At 43.0% G+C, this 15,703-nt stretch overlaps 1 protein-coding gene across 1 annotated transcript; it reads right to left on the reverse strand.

Annotated features, from left to right (window-relative positions):
- Positions 1-549: 549 nt before the first annotated feature.
- On the reverse strand, positions 550-15,012 carry OSGEP (O-sialoglycoprotein endopeptidase). The gene is made up of 12 exons (XM_034411502.3): positions 14,861-15,012; positions 14,553-14,673; positions 14,175-14,294; positions 12,902-13,077; positions 11,312-11,407; positions 8,993-9,042; positions 7,471-7,549; positions 4,657-4,722; positions 4,032-4,122; positions 3,123-3,198; positions 1,546-1,644; positions 550-730 (listed from the first exon to the last, which is right to left on the reverse strand). Exons 2-12 carry the CDS (start codon positions 14,665-14,667, stop codon positions 691-693), a joined length of 1,008 nt encoding a protein of 335 aa, XP_034267393.2. The 5' UTR covers positions 14,668-14,673; positions 14,861-15,012; the 3' UTR covers positions 550-690.
- Positions 15,013-15,703: the final 691 nt, after the last annotated feature.

The following is a 15,703-nucleotide window of genomic DNA, read 5'->3' on the forward strand; positions in this document are numbered from 1 at the left end:
TCGGCCATGCTGGCTCAGGAATTCTGGGAGTTGAAGTCCACAGGTCGTAAAGGACCATAGTTACCCAACCCCTATTTTAAGGGCAGCATGTAGCTCATTTGCAGATTCCCAAACGGGTCCGAGTTTCAGATCATTTGGGAATTCATTTTGAGGGGCCCTAGGGACAGAGCTTTTCAGCTGCTTCGGCATCCACTGTACCCCTTAAAAATGACTGAAATCTTGCTAAAAAGGGGCACCCACTTTGCCGCTTAACCCTTTGCTCCCTGATAAATTAAAAGAAACCCAAATATTTCAGCGTCACCACTCTGTTGAGCTCATGACCCATACAATTATGGCTGAGATGGAAGATTCTATCCACACAGCAAAAGGAAGACAAGGTGGTTTTCGCAGAAAAAAAAAATTGAAACCAGCAAATATGAAGACCCACAAGCAAAACTAGTGACCTGTCTCACCTCATGGATGTGTTGTGTTGCTCAAAAGTGCCCCTTTTTCTCAAAAGCCACTTTTCATCCCAATAGACCCAGTACAGACACACTGTAGAGTCCTTCCTACAAAATCAAATCATTTATTTTAGGCCAAAAAAGTGATTGTGTGTCTGTTTTTTTTAAAAATGCTTATCTCTTGAGCCTTCCAGTTGCTTCCACTTCATGGCTTCCAAACCAGGGAAGATTTTCTGGCAAAGAGAAACCTTTAGTCTCGCCACGTTACCTCCACTTCATCTGTACGATACCTGGAAAGAATGAAAGAACACAACTAATTGGGTTTCAGTGGGTATCCATTCCTCTGAGGATGCAATTTACCTCAGAGTAAACACACATCAAATGTAGCTTTAACAGGCCTTTAAAAATGGAGGGGATGGGAAGAGTTACAAAACTGCACCAATAATCAGGTTGATTTGCCACCAAATCTGGGCTCCCAAGCTCTTAATTGCAAAAATGTAGGGAGCTGTTTGTTTATAGAGTCATTGCATTTTTTGGATCTATACAGGTAGTCCTCCACTTATAATAGTTCATTTAATAAATGTTCGAAGTTATGGCACTGAAAAAAAAATGGCAATTTTTTCACACTTATGACCATTGCAGCATCCCTACATAGTCACATGATTTACCTTGTAAAGCTGGTTCATGTTTATGACGGTTGCAAAGTCCCTGGGTTATGTGATCCTGTTTTGCGACCTCTGACAAGCAAAGTCAATGGGGAAGCAGGATTCACTTAACAACTATGTTACTAATTCAACAACTGAAGTGACTCACTTAACAGATGTGGCAAGGAAAGTCTGTAAAACTTGCTGAACAAACTTCTCACTTAGCAACATAAATTCTGGGTTCAATGGTTGGCCGTAACTCAAGGACCACCTGTATTTAGAGGTGCACAATGGCAGGAAGTTTTAAAAAGATGGCGTTACAAAGACCGAGTAAAGCCATAGCTTCAAAGGTTTCTGATTTCACAAGGAACTAAATAAATTAAATGCCTCAGTACTTATGTGTCCCATTTCACCTTAAGTTCACAATTCTTTCCCCCTGTATTCCAAACAAGGACAATCACCTTTGCGTTATCCACGAATCTTCAAGTGTTGTGATTTGGCCAGACCGAAACATTTCCCAACCAGCTTGTGCGATCATGGCACCATTGTCAATGCAGAACCTGGGTACAAAACGGTCGTGAGGAATCGGAGAATATTTTAAAAAGGACAGCCTTTCTGAGTGCAGGCTCTCTTTTGTTCTCTTGCTAAGGCTATAAACTCAAGGAAGCTCCACAACACCATGGTGTGATTGTATCGCTTCCCAAATTTGCTACTTGCAGCTTAGTTGAGTCTAGGAGAGACTAGGGCCGTGATGGTGAAACTATGGCACGGGTGCCACAGGTGGCACGCATAGCCATATTGGTGGGCACGCGAGTGTTGCCCTAGCTCAGTTCCAACACACATGCGCGCACCGGCCAACTGATTTTCACGCCTTCCGGTCCCACCGAAAGTCAGGAAACTGGCTGTTTCTGGCCTCCGGAAAGCCTCCAGGAGGATGGGGAAAGCTATTTTTGCCCTCCCCAGGCTCCTAGAAAGCCTCTGGAGCCTGGGGAGGGGGGAAAACGGGCCAACCAGGCTTACAGGGCCATCACATGCCAAAAGCAGGGGGAAGTGTGTGGGGGGGTCACTTGCGCATGCGCGGGAGGGCGGAGCACATTGAATTATGGATGTGGGCACACACATCCAAGACCCACCACGCTCCCCCCGCTTTTGGCATGTGACGGCAAAAAGGTTAGCCATCACTGGACTAGGGCAAATAACTGAATTGAAGCAACCCTGGTTTTGTTAGGCTGCTTATATCCTGCAAGTTATAACATAATGGAAAGGGACATTGGAGGTCTTCCTGCCCAACCCCATTCTCAAGCAGGAGACCGTGTACCATTCCAGAAAATGGCTGTCCAGTCTCTTCTTAAAAGCCTCCAGTGATGAAGCATCCACAACTTCTGAAGGCAAGCTGTTCCACTGGCTTTATTGTTTTAACTGTCAAGAAATTTCTCTTTAGTTCTAGGCTGCATCTCTCCTTGTTTTGCCTTTTGGTGCTTTGAAAAGAGATTGATTCCCTCTTTTTTGTGGCAGCCCCTCAAATATTGGAATACCACTATCATGTCACACCTATTCCTTCTTCTCATTAAACTAGACATACCCAATTCCTGCAACCGTTCTTCGTATGTTTTAGGCTCCAGTCCCCTAACCATCTTTGTTGCTCTTTTCTGCACTCTTTCCAGAGTCTCAATATCTTTTTTATAATAGGGTGGCCAAAACTGGAGGCAGTATTCTAAGTGTGGTCTTACAGAGATTTGTCTAGGTGTGTTTGCTGCTAATAAAGTTGTCTAGCTGCTTTTGCTGTTAATAAACACCATTTAGTCTCCAAAGCAAATGGTGACACCCAGCCTCTAACCTAAGGGTGTGAAAACTCAGGGCCCACGAATCCCGTGAAGGCCACAACCAACCCCCAGCTCCGCAAAGGGAAAAAACATCATGATACATCACATGACTGCAACATAAGGTGGCAAGTTAGAGATTCCCATGCTCTAACAGATGCCTGGAAGCTAAGTCTAGAGGATATTTGGAAGAAGATGGAGGGTGGGAGAGTTCTCACCTTTCATCGGTTGCAAAGAGCTGAGCCCCTCTCTCTCTGCACATGATCCCCATCATCTCTTGAAGTCGCTCGTTACCTGCAAAGAAAGAAGCAGTCTCTATGATTGAAAAAAATAAAACCCAGTTGAAAGGCAATAAGCACCACATCTAGTAGACCAACGTTTCTCCATCTTGACTTGTTTTAATATCTGTTGCTTCATGTCCTTCAGAAGTTGTGGGAGCGTCATCCCTGGAAGCTTTCAAGAAGAGACTGGACTGCCATCTGTCAGAAATGGTGTAGGGTCTCCTGCTTGGGCAGGGGGTTGGACTAGATGACCTACAAGGTCCCTTCCAACTCTGTTATTCTGTTCTGTCCTGCCTTCAGATGCTTTGGAGCAGGGGTCTCCAACCTTGGCAATTTTATGACCTGTGGACTTTAACTCCCAGAATTCCTCAGCCAGTGCATGCTGGCTGAAGAATTCTGGGAGTTGAAGTCCACAAGTCATAAAGTTGCCAAGGTATTGGAGACCCCTGCTTTGGAGAATAGGTGGACCCCCTCTTCTTTGTGACAGGCCCTCAAATATTGATGAGCTGCTATCATGTCACCCCTAGTCCTTCTTTTCACTAGACTAGACATACCCAATTCCTGCAACCATCCTTCATAAGTTTTCTCCATCTTGACTATTTTAATCTTGTGGGCACTGCAACCGTCATAGATATGAGCCAGTTGCCAAGCATCCGAATGTTGATCATGTGACCATGTTTCAACGGCCATGTGAAAAACGGGCATAAATCACCTTCTTCAGTGCCGTTGTAACTTCTAATGGTCCTTAAACAAATGGTTATAAATTGAGTGACCATGTATTTCTCAACTTCCCCATCTAGCCTCCAGGGACATTAGTTCTCCTCAGCATCGATCCGAATCACCTACAGCCAACGCCGCCCACAATTAAGGCCTCGCTGGAGCCGGTGTGCGCCATGGCCCGTTCGGTGATTTCCACCAGCATTGCAAAGAGGGTCTCCTGGTGGGGAAGGAGAAATTGTGGGATCAGTTCAGAAGCTTTCTGTTCGGTTTTCAACTATAGGTGTCCATCCTCTATCCACGCATACAATATAAATAAATCTTTACATTCTGATGTCAAAGAAGTAGATCTTTTCTGTCAGCCCTACAAGGTTGACCAGATTAAGAAACCAATGCCTTGTAGAGCATTACTACTTTTAGTATAACAACTAATAACACAATGACTCTTTCCACCTTATTTTGTATGAAATAAGGAAAGGCTTGTCTGAGCTGTTTTCTCAAGTTACTTTCTCAGCCCTGGCTCAATCGCCTCTTATCCAATCATTGCCTTGATGGTGGTTTTTCCTTCTGTCCTTCTATCCTCTTTCTAACATTGTTCTGGGGTTACAACAGCAACCAAGATTGCTGTCACCGAGCAATAAACTGCATACATGCTGGCTGAGGAATTCTGGAAGTCCACAAGCCTTAAATGTTGCCAAAGTTAGAGACCCCTGCTCTACAAAATCTTTGATCCAGATCTGAATTAGTTCCTTACCTGTAGAGAGAAGCAGAGATCCTCTGGAGTGCATTCTCCTGCAGACAGCATTCTGTGAGCCACATCCTGCAAGAGAAGAGCATCAATCCTTGGTATCTATTTCAAATAGTCCTCATTTAACAACCACGGTTGACCCAAAGGTGCTTTTTTCAAGAGGCAACTGGACTTCCTGATTTTTCTTTGAAGATGTTTCACTACTCATCCAAGAAGCAAAATATCTTCAAAGAAAACCTGAAAGCACCTTTGGCCTGGACCTGGATGATTGAGAATCTCCATTCATTCAACCACGATTGGGACCAGCAACTTGGCTATTAAGTGTACACTATGCAGGTGAAATAATCTTATTTCAGATTTTTTTATTTACTTGTATCTTTCAATTTATATTGTTTTTATTTGTTTCCTAGTATGATTTGATAGCTTATTAGTATCCTTGACTATCACTAAGTGTTGTATCTTTTTATTCTTGATGAATGTATTTTTATTCTCTTTATGTACACTGAGAGTATACACACCAAAGACAAATTCCTTGTGTGTCCAATCACACTTAGCCAATAAAGAATTCTATTCTATTCTATTCTATTCTATTCTATTCTATTCTATTCTATTCTATTCTATTCTATTCTATTCTATTGGATTGAGGATTGGTCATAAAGCTACTTTTTCATCACTGTTGTGTGGATAGTCACTAAACAAGGCCGTCACTAAACAAGGACTACCTGTACTGATGACATTAACATGGTTTTTTTTTTTCCATTTGGGTTTTTTCATTTGGTTTTTTTTCCTAGCAATATTAATATTTGCTGACAAAATATAATTTACTAGTATTTTGTTAACAAAATAAGGGAATATCCCTCTTTTCAGAATAAGAATTGTATATGAGGGATATCTTTTTTGGAATCAGAACTGAGGAAATATCAATAGCACTTAGACTTGTATATCACTTCACAGTGCTTCACAGCCTTCTCTAAGCCATTTACAGAGTCAGTCTATTTCCCCCAACAATCTGGATCATCATTTTACCGACCTCGGAAGAATGGAAGGCTAAGTCAACCTTGAGCTGGTCAGGATCAAACTCTTCACAGTCGGCAAAGTTAGCTTGCAATATGCATTCTAACCACTGCACCCCCACGGCTCTTAAAATAATTTGGGGGTGTTGAAAATGGTACAGAATGAAGGTTATTTGTCTTTAAGGGCCAGAGTGGTTCATTATAAAGGAGGGTGGGCATATTAGTTACAGGTTAATTAATTGTTTTATAAGAAGTAATGTTTATTTTGTTTAAAGAGCTGATAGGGCTGCCTATCTCAGATGGTGATCTTAGGCAGCTCGCCGTAACTGATGAAGACAATGGAAAGAAAGTAGAATTATGGTTTTTGCACACTCACCAAAAACACCACAATGGGCAACATAATAGGTAGCCATGGAGAAAGAACAAACCAACGTGAACCGAAGTGATGCAGTGGTTAGAATGCAGTACTGCAGGCTACTTCTGTTGCCTGCAATTCAGCAGTTCAAGTCTCACCAGGCTCAAGGTTGACTCAGCCTTCGATCCTTCCAACATGGGTAAAATGAGGACCCAGATTGTTGGGGGCAATATACTGACCCTGTCAACTGCTTAGAGAGGTTACTGTAAAGCGGTATATAAATCTGTGCTATTGCTATATTGCCATTTAAAGCTCTTTCTGGCTGAGCTCAGCTCCTACCGTGTTTTCCCCAAAATAAGACTCTGTCTTATATTTTTTTGACCTCGAAAAAAGCGCTTGGCCTTATTGCCATGCACTTAAAAAGCCCGATTGGGCTTATTATCAGGGGATGTCTTATTTTGGGGGAAACAGACAAAGCAAAGACACGGGCACATCCATGCATGGCAAAACAGGGATTTGTGCTTTCTTCCAGGATACAGTTTTTCAGCTTTGTCCGAACAACTTATCATTTCCTGATGGTGTTGCATCCAAGGGTTAACCTACTTAGCAATTCTGAGACCCAACTGAATTGGCCAGGAGTTGACTTTGTTGTGTTCTTAAAGACAGTATTTTAAAAAAATAAAGTTTCCCAACTGCTAGTATCCTACGTACAATTCGGTGGTTCGAATCCCTAGTACAGGTGTCTTGTGTGAGCATGGGGTTGGACTAGATGACCTCCAAGGTCCAGGGGTAAAATGCTCCCGGTTCGGACCAGATCACCCAATCCGATAGCGATGGCGGCGAGTGGTTCGGAGAACCAGTAGCAAAAATCCCTGCCCACCCCCATGCCCAGCTGAACTGCGCGATTATCAGAGGCTGTGTTTTTTACTTTTAAAAGCATTTTTTCTACAACCTCTTCAGCCGAAAGAATGCTTTTAAAAGTTAAAAAAAAAAAAGCCTCTGATGATTGCGTGGCTCAGCTGGGATCATCAGAGGCTTTTCAAAGCATTTTTTTCTGCAACCCCTTTGGCAGAAGAGATTGTAGGGGGAAAAATGCCTTTAAAAGGCTCTGGCGATCCCAGCTGACTTGCCTGATCGTCAGAGGCTTCTAAAAGCATTTTTTTCTGCAACCTCTTCAGCTGAAGAGGCTGTAGGAAAAAAAATGCCTATAAAAGCCTCTGGCGATCCCAGCTGACTTGCCTGATTGTCAGAGGCTTCTAAAAGCATTTTTTTCCCTGCAACCTCTTAAGATTGTAGAAAAAACGCTTTTAAAAGTTAAAAAAAAAAAAGTTGGCCACGCCCACCCAGTCACATTACCCCCCCACACCAAGCCATGCCCACACAACCGGTAGTAACAAATTTTAGATTTCACCCCTGCCAAGGTCCCTTCCAACTCTGTTACTGTTACTGTACCTCAATGTGGGACAGAATTCCAGAGAACGACACGTCCATGCCTTTCACTGTATAGGGAAGCTCAACCAACTTTTGACCCCTGTAGAGGAAAAGAGGAAGCATTGAATCTCCTTCTCCTGTATGGAGCTATAATCTAAGATACTGTGTCTCCACAGCATTGTTTCTCAATCTTAGCAAACTTCAAGCTGTGTGGACTTCAACTCCCAGAATTCTCCAGTCACCATGAACTCCACAGAGCTTAAAGTTGCTAAGGATGAGAAACACAGATCTGGAGAATCAAAATAGTCCTCAGGACACAAAAAAAAACCAAGCAGAAACAAGAACAATGCACCAAATTTCAGAAGATGAGAGAAGGACCACTATCTACTCTTTGAATGCCGTCAGTCTGCAGGTTTATCTTTGCAGCATACAGCAGAACAACCAGTAACTTTTGCTTGACTTAGTAAAATATATGATGATCATATATGATTCATCATTTATTGAAAGCACAGAATTCAGAAGGTAAACTTAAGGTAAACGTCTACTCACGAATGAAGGCAAGCTTCTTTCTACAAACTTCTACAAAATACAATCACAAAATTGCATCTCACTTACTTTGGCCCTGTCATGTAGGGAAAGTCGCTGGAGAAAGCAATTATGTTGGGGAGAGCTAAAGAACATGGCGGCTGGACACTATCAAAGCTGACATCAGCCAGATGTAATTATAAAGCAAAAAAGAATTTGAAATGAAGATGTATGTAAATAGCAAATAGGGGCTGCTCGAATACCATTTTAGATTGAATTGAAAATGGAAACAACAAGGGAGTGGAAAAGGATAGAGAAGTAGAAAGAGGGAAGGAGGGGAGTAGGGAGGTAAGGAGAGAGAAGGAAAGAAGAGAGGGAAAAGGAGAGGAAGAAGGAAGGGGAAAGAAGAGTAGGAGAGAGGGTTAGAAAGGGAGGAAGAAGAGAGGAGCGGGGAAAGGAGAGAAGAAGTAGAAAAGGGAAGGAGAGGAGTAATGAGGAAAGTAGATAGAAGAAGGGGGAGAAGAGAAGAGGAAGAAGAAAGGTTGTGGTAAAATAAAGGAGAGGACATGGTAAAAGAGCAGACCTGAACAATTAACAAATGAAAGTAAAAAGATAAGATGAACAATGATTAATGATGGATAAGAGACTGTACATTTAAATATGTTGATAAAAAATAAAAAACTTTTTATAAAAAAAAAAAGCTGACACCAGCCAGAAGATAAAACAACTCAGAGAAACAGTGGAAGACTGGAAGATGTGGAAAGACCTGGCTCATAGAATTGCCAAGAGTCAGGCGTGATTAAATGGATAATAACATTGACATAATCTACTAAATACACACATAGAAAAGAGAAGGATCTTGCTCATTTTTTCCTATCACCCTCTGAGATCCTTCCTGGAGATTTTATGTATTTGTCAAAATTATTTAACCGAGGAGATGGAACCCACAAATTAAATACATTTAACAGAACTAAGAAAATGATTGTGGGGGGGGGATTTTTCCCCTGTTATGACTTACTTCTTGGCCATCTGTTCAATGTTGTAGCCTGGACTGGGATCATTTGAGATCTAAGACAAGAAATGAATAAACGAATCAGGTTTCCACAATACTAATAATACTTGACAATCGTCAATAACCCGACTTAGCAATCATCAATAGGAAAGACACAATGTCCATAGATAGTGGACATTGCAGTACTTGGAGACAGCAGAAAAGAAGAGAAAAAAAATTTGGAGAAAATAAGAAAAAGATATAAGGATCTGCAAATAGAAGTAGAATGACTGTAGCAAAAGAAAGCAACGATTGATTTTAAACCAAAGACTATCTTTAATACTGTTTTGGCTGACACCTTTTTATACATGAAATTATTCTCCTGTATATATTCAGAGACTAAACTGCAAATTATTAAACTGCAAATTATTAGAATAACCCGACTTGGCAGACTTTGGGTATTAAGAGTCCAGTTCCTCTGATCTTTAAGTCAGGACATCTTGATTGGAGATGTCCCAAATGTGCTTTCTTCAGGGGGCAACTGGATTTTCTTATTTTTTCTATCGAAGATGTTTTACTTCTCATTCAAGAAGCTTCTTCAGTTCTCACAGGATAGTGGGGAATGGAAGGATTTATACTCCTTGCAGGCAGCTGGTTATTTGCATCCTTTTTAGAAGGGTCATTGAAACATTTGGAGGTTTATCTATGTCCTCAGGGTCACCTGAGTTGTGCTCCTGGTTCCTGTAGTCTGCAATTTTTTTTCTTCTGGGAATCCTTCCATTCCCCACTATCCTGTCAGAGCTGAAGAAGCTTCTTGGATGAGAAGGAAAACATTTTCAAAGAAAAATAAAACAGTCCAATTGCCTCCTGAAAAAAGCACCTTTGGGATAACCATGACCTGGATAACTTGAGAATCTCTACAGACTTCATTAGAGATGTTGATGGATATGTTCTAACACATCCAAAGTTACCAGGTTATGTCTCAAAAGTGCTTCTCCGAAAGGTGACTGAACTTTGTTTTTTCTTTGAGGAAGACGTTTCGCTTCTCATCCAAGAGCCTTGGTGGCACAGCAGACTAAAGTGCTGTTAACTAGCACCAGCTGCCTGCAATTACTGCAAGTTCAAATCTCACCAGGCTCAAGGTTGACTTAGCCTTTCATCTTTTCGAGGTAGGTAAAATGAGGACTCGGATTGTGGGGGCAATAAGCTGACTTTGTATAAAAAAAAGAACACTGCTTAGGGCGAGCCAAAAGCCCTACTAAGCAGGGATATACAAAAGTATGAAGGCTATTTCTTAATGCATTGTAAATTGCCCTGAGTCTCCAGAGAAGGGCGGCATATAAATCGAACCAATAAATAAATTAATAAATTAATAAGAAGCTTCATCAGATGTAGCTTCTTGGATGAGAAACGAAACATCTTCCTCAAGGAAAAAAAAAAGTCCAGTTGCCTTTTTTTGGACAAACACCTTTTGAGACAACTGTGACCTGGATGACTGAGAATTTCCATAGACATGTATCAGGTTATGTTCCTCCTCCAGTTCCATCTGTACCATCATGAAATAATCAGTGAGAAAATAGACCCCATAGTTCAAGGGTGTCAAACTCAAGGCCCACGGTCTGGATCCAGACTATGGGGTGCTTAGATCTGGCCCACAGGGCCAGCCTCGAAACAGCGAAGGACCAACCTGTGGTGCTTCTACCAGCAAAAACAAGAGCTCAGGAGAGCCGTGCATGATGGCCTTTTTCGCTGGCAGAGGGCTGCAGGAGGCCGGCACAGCCAAAATGGACCCCTGAGGAGCCACATCAGGCCCACCGAGCTTCGTTTTCACTGGCAGAGTGCTAGCAAAACAAGCTACTAGCAAAAGTGGATCCCCCAGCCCCGCCTGGGCCACAAGAGGTGCCCCTGACACAAGTGACGTTGAGCTGGCTCGCCCACCTTGGCCACACCCACCTGGCCACACCTACCTGGCCCCCCAAGGTCAAGCACAACCCTGATGCGGCCCTCAATGAAATCGAGTTTGACACCCCTGCCCCTCCTCAGTCTCAAAGAGTCTCTGATGTGCCCATAACATTCCCATACGATCAGTGGCGGGCTTCTGCCAGTTGTAACAACTGGTTCACCCAGCACCAAAAATGTGAATCCATGCGTGCGGCCTTCCGCGCATGTGCGCAGCTTTAAAAACACAGCGATATAGGACGGAATAGCGCCGGGGCAGGTGGGCGGGCCCACCAGTGGATCGCAACTACCGGTTTGCCCGAACCGGTCTGAACCGGCAACAGCCCACCTCTGCATACGATCTAATGAAGCCAACTTGCATTCTCATCTATGTTCAGCTATTCTTACCTTCAACACTCGAGCGAAACGGTCCAGGCAGTTTCCCACAGCAATGTCTATAGTTTCCCCAAATATACGATAGCGATGTTCAGAGTAGGCAATGACCTGGATGGGAGGAAGAGGCAGACACAGTTATAACACCCTTTACTTACGCTCAATGTTCCTGAGATCCACATGGGCCAACCGAAGTTCTTTTTCCCACCTTCTTAGATGGAAATCATTAGGTTGGAAACAATAACAAGGCAAGAGAAACCAAGCAAAATAGCAACATGTTTGGTGAGGTCTAACTCTAGGGAATCCATAAAATGTATGGTGCATTTTGCAAGTCGATCAACAAGTGGAGTACTAAGCTACCTTGTTCCAGGGCCTGCTGAAGAAGCCAAGTGTTTTAAGGCTTTCTGAAAAGACAACGTCAAGTGAATTTGGACTTCAAGGGGAATGGAGTTCCAGAAGACACAGATGACTACAAAGAAAGTCCAACTTTGACTCTCTGCTTTACTGATGAGCCTTGAAAAATAATGATAGCTCTGGCCAGATGTTATTGACTGGACAAAAGCCATCCCATAGCTTCAGAGTCATCTCTGTTTGTTTGTTTGTTTATTTGTTTTATTAAATTTGTATACCGCCCTACTCCCGAAGGACTCAGGGTGGTGAACAGGCACAGGATAAAATACAGAAATACAAAAGTTAGAAACAATTTAAAACCAAATTAAATAATTTAGCCCACAACAATTTAAAATCCCAACAATTTAAAAACAAATTAAAATTTCAGTTTAAAAATTTAAAAGAAAGGGGAGAAAAATTAGGCCAGGCCGGCTTGCTGAAATAAGAGGGTCTTAAGAGCACGGCAGAAAGTGCGCAGATCCGGGATCCTCCGTATCTCTGGGGGGCAGGGCCGGATTTTCCTATAGGCTAACTAGGCTTCAGCCTAGGGCCTCAAGATCAAGAGGGGCCTACATTCCCTACATTTAAATTGTTAGCAAAATTAAAATTACACTTTCACTATAGGTGAAAGGGCCTCATAAGTGGAATAGCCTAGGGCCTCTTTTCATCTAAATCCGGCCCTGCTGGGGGGAGCTCGTTCCAGATAGTGGGTGCCCCCACAGAGAAGGCCCTCCCCCTGGGGGCCACCAGTCGACACTGCTTGGCTGACGGCACCCGGAGGAGCCCCTCTCTATGAGAGTGTACCGGTCGATGGGAGGCTGTTTGTGATAGTAGGCGGTCCCGTCTTCTCACACCAAGCTCTTTGACAGTGCTGAACTTCAGCACTAAGAAGCTTAATGATGCTGCCTGCTCAGAAGTGCTTACTTGCACTAAACTATAACACGAGTTGCTTTGTTTCTGATATGCCTTGGAAATCTGGCCACAGCAAACCAACTGTAGATTATTTAGCACAGTGTGTGAATTGAGTCTGAAGCTGAGTCAATGCTTCCCTCTAAGTCATGATATGGTTTCCTGGTTTTTATTTTGGTGGGTCATGAACTCAACTGCTGCTCTTGGGGATAAAACGATATGCATGAACTTGGAATATTATGGTTTACATCAAACCATGGTTTAGCACAATATGCAAATCCAGAAATCCCTTTTCTTCCACAGTACCTGAGTGTTTCCACCGCTGACGTACAACACTGTTGGGTTCTTCGCACCGGTGACAAGCCGCCCCATCTCAATATGTCCGACACAATGATTCACTCCCAGAAGAGGCTTCCCCCACAACTGGGCCACTGTTCTGGCCACAACAGCCACAGTTACTAGTGGAGCACCCATCCCTGGACCTGAAAGATGGGGAAATATGCATTAAGTCCAATGTAGCATTGATGTACGGCTCTCAAATTTTATTTTGCATTTATTTAATTGTTTTGGTTGTCCTTACAGACCACAGGTAGTTCTCGACTTACAATCACAATTGAGCCCAAAATTTATGTTGCCAAGTGAGAAATTTGTTGAGTGAGTTTTGCCCCATTTTCTTGCCACATTTGCTAAGTGAATCACTGCAGTTGTTGAATTAGTAATGCGGTTGTTAAATGAATCCGGCTTCCCCATTGACTTTGTTTGTCAGAGGTCACAAAACAGGATCACATGACCTAGGGACTTTGCAACTGTCATAAATATGAACCAGTTGTCAAGCATCCAAATGTAAAATCACATGACCATGGGGATGCTGCAACGGTCATAAGTGTGAAAAATGGTCATAAGTCACTTTTTCCAGTGCTGTTGTAACTTCGAACAGTCACTGAATGAACTGTAAGGAGAGGATTCTGTGTGTGTGTGTGTGTGTGTGTGTGTGTGTTTGTGTGTGTGTGTGTGTGTCTGTTTTATTCTATCAATCTGGGGCATTTAAAACATGCTTTGATTAGGACAGGGGTGGGCAACTGTGGCCCTTTTACAACCTGTGGACTTCAACTCCCAGAATTCCTGAGCCAGCTTGGCTGTCTCAGGAATTCTGGGAGTTGAAGTCCACAGGTTGTAAAAAGGCCACAGTTGCCCACCCCTGGATTAGGAAGATTGTCTAGGAGTAGAGAACTTGGTGGTTCTTCAGATATTGCTAAAATACAGCTTTCTGCAAGTCTAGCCAGCATGGACAAGAAGGTTACCAGAAGATGGAGTACAGCTATATGTTCTTCAAGGACTCTTAATCAGAATACCTTAAAGCACAAGTCTCCAACTTTGGTGACTTTAAGACTTATGGACTTCAACTCCCAGAATTCCCCAGCCAGCCATGCCCATTACCTGCTGAATATTCCATAAACCATGCAGGCTGGGGAATTCTGGGAGTTGAAGTCCACCACAACTCTTAAAAGTTTCCAAGGTTGGAGACCCTCCCTGCTTTAAAGAACCCATGTGTCTCCTTCCCTTTAAGAAAAGGATTCACCTTTGGTGAAAGCCACTGCGTCAATGTCCTGAGATTTCAATCCAGCCTCTTCCAGGGCTTCACGCAACACAGTAAGGACACAAGAACGGTGATGGCGTGCCGTGTCACCTGGAAGGAAACCTAAGAGTGGGACCAAAATGGGGAAAAAGTCATGTGACCATGGGAACATATTAATTAATCTCCGCCCCCCCTTCTTTAAATCCAGGAAAAATGCTGAATTCTTTTAGCAAGCAATTCTCCCATAGTCCTTGTAGGCTGGAGTCCTCCAATGATTTCAACTCCCAGGATCCCTTCCTAGCTAGGAATTCTGGGAGTTGAAGTGCAACTAGTAAGCAGGGTTCTGAAGAGCATTAATGGGAAATAGCACAAGATTCCTACCTTGTCCGGGAGGGGTTACATAGGTCCGCCGGGGATTGCTCAGCACTTCCCCATCCTTTACAATCCCAATTCCGATCTTGTTGGCGCTGCCCTCAAAGCCGATCACGACAGGCATCTCTTCCTGGAACAACCCCCCCCCCAAAAAAAGGTGAAATTTGATTTCTTCCAACAGAAGCCTTGGGGACCTCGGAATCTGCAGTGATCCCTGATCCAGCTGATCACCAGGCATGATTTCCTTGGCACAGGCAGGCAGCAACTTAGCTAACAAGGACAGAAGATTCGTGAGAATGAATCCTTCACCGTCTTACCTGTGATTCTTTCCTCTGCTGCCAGGTCCACCTTCCCCACGTTGCTTATTTCGAAAAGCTCAGGGCAAGCAGGAAAAACACACGTGCAACAAGAGTATCTTGGAAGGAAAACCCAGCAGCAAAGGAAGGGTTAAACAGGAAGGTTTCTAGAGATACAAAATATGCACCTTACAGCATACACGAGCGGTTTTCATTTGACAGCCTCCACGTGAGGATTAGAAAGTGTTCGGCGTCTTTGGTACTTCCCGAGCTTGATTAATTTCTTGTAGTTGTACACGTTTCATTAACCAACCTAGGTAACATCATCAGTGTTAGTAAGAGGTGGGGGTTTGCTCTCAATTTTTATTCTAGTGACTCACCCTGTAAGTAGAATATAAATTGAGAGTAAACCCCACTCCTTCGTAGAACTGATGATGCAACCTAGTTAGGCAATGAAACGTCTTCAAGAAAACGATCCAAGATAAAAAAAACACCAAGGAGCCCTCCTTTCAACCTTCAGCTACAAATATAGTATCCTTTATTTTCTATGGAGGGTCTCAGTTATCTAGGTTATGGTTGTTCCAAAGGTGCTTTTTTTTTCCAAGAGGCAACTGGACTTTCTTGGTTTTTGATTGAAGACGTTTCGCTTCTCATCCAGGAAGCTTCCTCGGTTCTGAACGAATGGAAGGATTTAATGGAAGGAAAGAAGGAAGCAAAAACCAAGGAAGTCCAGTTGCCTTTGGGATTCCCCTTTATTGATTAGACAGTGCCAATTCCAACCTTAGTATTTTTTTTTTTAGGGAAAAAAAAACACTTATTAAATATCCGTATGTAGGATTTTCAGAAAAGAGACCACATTACGGT

Source organism: Pantherophis guttatus, chromosome 4 (genome assembly GCF_059756535.1).
Source record: "Pantherophis guttatus breed Tessera chromosome 4, ASM5975653v1, whole genome shotgun sequence".
Lineage (NCBI taxonomy): Eukaryota > Metazoa > Chordata > Lepidosauria > Squamata > Colubridae > Pantherophis > Pantherophis guttatus.